Consider the following 3,806-nt stretch of genomic DNA (forward strand, 5'->3'; position numbering starts at 1 on the left):
TTATAATAACTAAAGTACATATATATGCCAGATGCACTACTGGTTACTTTATCTATTTTCCTTTATACACCCTCTGTTCTTCCTCCTTGTCTTGTTCTGCCTGGAGTTCTGAAACTTTTGAAGTTATTTTGAGCATGAATTGAATTTTTTTTTTTTTTTTTTTTTTTTGTGGTATTGGGCCTTGAACTCCCGGCCTACACCTTGAGCCACTCCAGCAGCCCTTTTTATTTATGTGAAGATAGGTTCTCAGGAACTATTTGCCCGAACTGGGTTCAAACCGTGATCCTCCTGATCTCTGCCTCCTGAGTAGCTAGGATTACAGCCCTGAGCCACCAGAGCCTGGCTTGAATTGAATTTTTGAAAACCTTAAATCTTCATAAAAGTAAGGTTACCAAACATTAACAAAAGTTACTCCTAAAAGTATGTCTGTGTTATTAAATTTACTAAGGTTGTTTATACCAGAGAGAATGCAGTCCTTGGGAAACACACAGAGAAGTCAGTCACGATGTGTGCTGTGTGCGAGGTAAATATGAACAGACTTCAGGGAGATTAAAGAAAAGCTACAGTGAGGAGTAGAGGGGAGCTAGGTCACCGAGCTGATTTTTTTGGTGGGGCCTTCATTCGTTTTTTTATTTAAAGAAACAAACAAAGACATGGATGAGATTGGAAATTTGAACACCAAATGCTTATTTGATGATATTACAGAAAAATTAATTTTTGGAAGTGATATAGTAAGGTCTAAGTTTAATTAATTAATTATTTTTCTTCTGAGCTGACTTCGTTGAGCTTTTTCCTGGTAAATCGGTGGAGGTGGTCGCACAGGGCCCCCACGCAGCCCGCACGCTGACCCCACGCTGACCCCACGCGCTGACCCCACGCGCTGACCCCACGCGCTAACCTCCATCACTGTGAGTCACAGCCAACGGCCTCACCATACCTGCACCCCAGGGTGGCAGAGTGTGAGATGTGGGCGTCGGTGGCCTCCGAGAGCGGCGAGCTGCCTGAGGACGAAGCTTTGGCCTCCCCGCGCAGCAGCAACACCAGCAGTGGCCGCGGTGGCTTCGCCCAGCAGAGCGATGGTGTGGTCCAGGCAGCGCCAACGGGGATGGCGATGATGCCCGCGACGGAGCCTGTGCCAGCTGTGGGCGGTGAGCAGCAGCAAGAGGAGGAGGAGGAGGGGCAGGAGGATGGTGGCCCCGAGCCACAGGTGCCCCCTGAGGAGGAGGAGGAAGAGCAGGGGGAAGACATAGAGGAGTGGCAGCCTGTTGCCCAGTGGGTGCCGGTCAGCTCCTCGCAGCAGCAGCAGCAGCAGCGGCGGCAGCAGCAGCAGCAGCCGCAGCAGCCCCGCCAGAGTAGCCATGGCGATGGTGGAGAAGCGAACGACGCCTCTGGAGGCAGCCCCCAGCAGAGGAGAGAGCAGAACGTGCTGATGGAGACCATGGCTCTCAAGCGCATTCACAAGGAGCTGCTGGAGATGGAGCTCGACCCGCCGGCACAGTGCTCTGCGGGGCCCATGAGCGATGACTTGTTCCTCTGGCAAGCCACCATCATGGGGCCTGAAGACAGCCCCTACCACGGAGGAGTCTTCTTCCTCTCCATCCAGTTTCCCTGTAATTACCCCTTCCGGCCTCCCAAGGTGGCCTTCAAGACCAAGATCTACCATCCCAATGTCAACAGGAAGGGGACCATCTGCCTTGACATCCTGCGGTCTGCGTGGTCCCCGGCGCTGACCATCTCCAAGGTGCTGCTCTCCATCTGCTCTTTGCTGTGCGACCCCAACCCTGATGATCCTCTGGTTCCCGAGATCGCAGCCATCTACCGCATGGACAAGAGAAGGTATGAGAGCACGGCCCGGAAGTGGACCGAGAAATACGCCATGTGAATTCAGCTGCAGAATGCACTGAGAAATAGTACATGCCATATGAATTCACCTACAGAGTGCATGGAGAAATAGGACATCGGCCCTCCTGGCTGACCGAGTTCAGTAGAGAAAACTCCACAGCTGCAACAGCGATAGCAATGATAATAAAAAACCAAACAAAATAAAACAAAGTTGTCAGTTCAAGTTAATCGGTTGTCTTTTGCTGCTTTTTTTCTGTAAAGGCAGGTCCTCTCCACCCTCTCAGCACACCTTGCATACCTTTCATATTGAGGCTAATGGGGAGAGGGAAGGACTGGGGAGGGAAGAAATGGCTGGTGAAGAGAAGGAGGGAGGGAGAAAGGGCAAGAGAACAGGGAAGAGAGGACAAGGAGGGAGGTTTGGGGAGTTCAACTAATTGGTTGCCTTTTGATTGATTTGTATAAAGGGAGGCCCTTTCTGCTCTTGCTGGCACACCATGTACACCTCTCATGTTGAGGCAAGGGAGTAGGGAAGAGAGGAGGGAGGGAAGAGAGGGAAGACTGTGTAGAATAAGAGAATGTGGAGGGGGAAGGAGTAGGGTGGGAGAGAGTGGGGGGAGAGAGAAAGGCATACAACTCCAGAATTGACTGAGAAATAAGCCATGTGACTTCTAACCAAAATTTCATCCCTGTAATTGCAGTGATACTAAAAAGTTGGTAGCTCAATTAATTGGTTACCTTTTGATTACTTTCTGTAAAGGTAGGCCCCCTCCACACCTTCTGGGTAAACCTCCTAAGCCTTTCATACTGAGGTTAGTGAGGTGTGACAAAGTGGGAGAGAGGACCAATGGAGGAGAGGGGAGTGGGGATGGGGGTGGGGAAGAATCAGAGAGTAGAGAAGGAGAGAGAACAAGGAAAAGTGAGGGGAGAGGGAGGTGAGGTGAAGAAGGGACACGGGGAGGGAGGAGAGGAGGTGGGGAAGAGGCTTGGGGAACATGAGATGGGAAGATGGAGGATAGGAGGGGAGGAGGGAGGGGGCACTTTGGGGAGGGAGTAGGTATGAAGAGGGCTGAGAGTAAGGTTGAGGAGGTGGAGAAAATATGAGAGCACTGCTAGAGTGTGGATGGAGAAATACACCATGTGACTTCAAAATAAAATTCCATCACAGCAATAGCCAGCGGGGGGGAAGGGGAGAAGTCTAAAGACCAGGGGCCTGGGAGGAGAGGTTGGGGAACTGAAGTTTTGGGAGTATGAGAAGGGAGTAGGGTGGAGAGAAGAGATGGGGGAGTGGGGGAGGAAAGGGATTATGGATCTGTTTACCATGCCCAGCCCGGACAGGAAAATTCTTGATGCTGGGGCCTCTAGAACTGACAGCGGTTAGGGAAAGCTGACTGAAAACTACAAAGCTTGTTAGGCATTAATTTTATTCCGAGGAAGCCTGTGTTTTCACGTGTTTTGATTTTAAACACAAACTATATTAAGACCTACCCTCTATTTTGAGGTTCAAATTTAACTGGCCAGAAATTAAGTGGATTGGGAGTTGGTACAAATAAAATGAATATTTCCCTGTTTTCTGTACCTCCCACCCTTTCAACTCCCACCATTTTGTCCTCTCTGCTGCATTCCCACCTCCTAGCTCTCCTTTGTCTTGTTTGCGCAAGACCCATGTAGGGTTTGAGATTTCAGCCAGTTTGCAAACCTGCAAATTAGCCTGGCACAGTTTTGGTGGAGGCTAACAGCAGAATACCAGGAGTTCCTGGGATAGAGACAAAGGCCTTTATTGGTCATGGCACAGCAAGTAGCATGAGCTTCACTGATGGCAGTTCCCCTTGTCCCCCAGATTCCAAAAGAGCCACGTGGTGCAGACTAAGAGGGTGCTGCACACTCAGTGGGTTTGTGACAGGGTTTGTGTCACAGCTCAGCTGTGAAGGAAGGGCCAGCAAGCCTACCCAACCTTTGTCCCACAG

General features: G+C 50.3%; 1 protein-coding gene across 2 annotated transcripts; it reads left to right on the forward strand.

Annotated features, from left to right (window-relative positions):
- The first annotated feature begins 1,438 nt into the window (after positions 1–1,438).
- Positions 1,439–1,958, forward strand: LOC141410392 (ubiquitin-conjugating enzyme E2 D2-like). Of its 2 annotated transcripts, XM_074062878.1 has the most exons (2): positions 1,439–1,582; positions 1,637–1,958. In XM_074062878.1, exons 1-2 carry the CDS (start codon positions 1,439–1,441, stop codon positions 1,880–1,882), a joined length of 390 nt encoding a protein of 129 aa, XP_073918979.1. In that variant the 3' UTR covers positions 1,883–1,958. The 2 variants fall into 2 exon arrangements, with proteins under 2 accessions (XP_073918979.1, XP_073918978.1); XM_074062877.1 differs by having other exon boundaries at positions 1,439–1,958.
- Positions 1,959–3,806: the final 1,848 nt, after the last annotated feature.

Source organism: Castor canadensis, chromosome X (assembly GCF_047511655.1).
Source record: "Castor canadensis chromosome X, mCasCan1.hap1v2, whole genome shotgun sequence".
Taxonomy (NCBI): domain Eukaryota; kingdom Metazoa; phylum Chordata; class Mammalia; order Rodentia; family Castoridae; genus Castor; species Castor canadensis.

Bases quoted from the DNA above. Each gene is read 5' to 3' on its own strand.
- LOC141410392 (XM_074062877.1), top strand. From the start codon at position 1,439: ATGGCTCTCAAGCGCATTCACAAGGAGCTGCTGGAGATGGAGCTCGAC.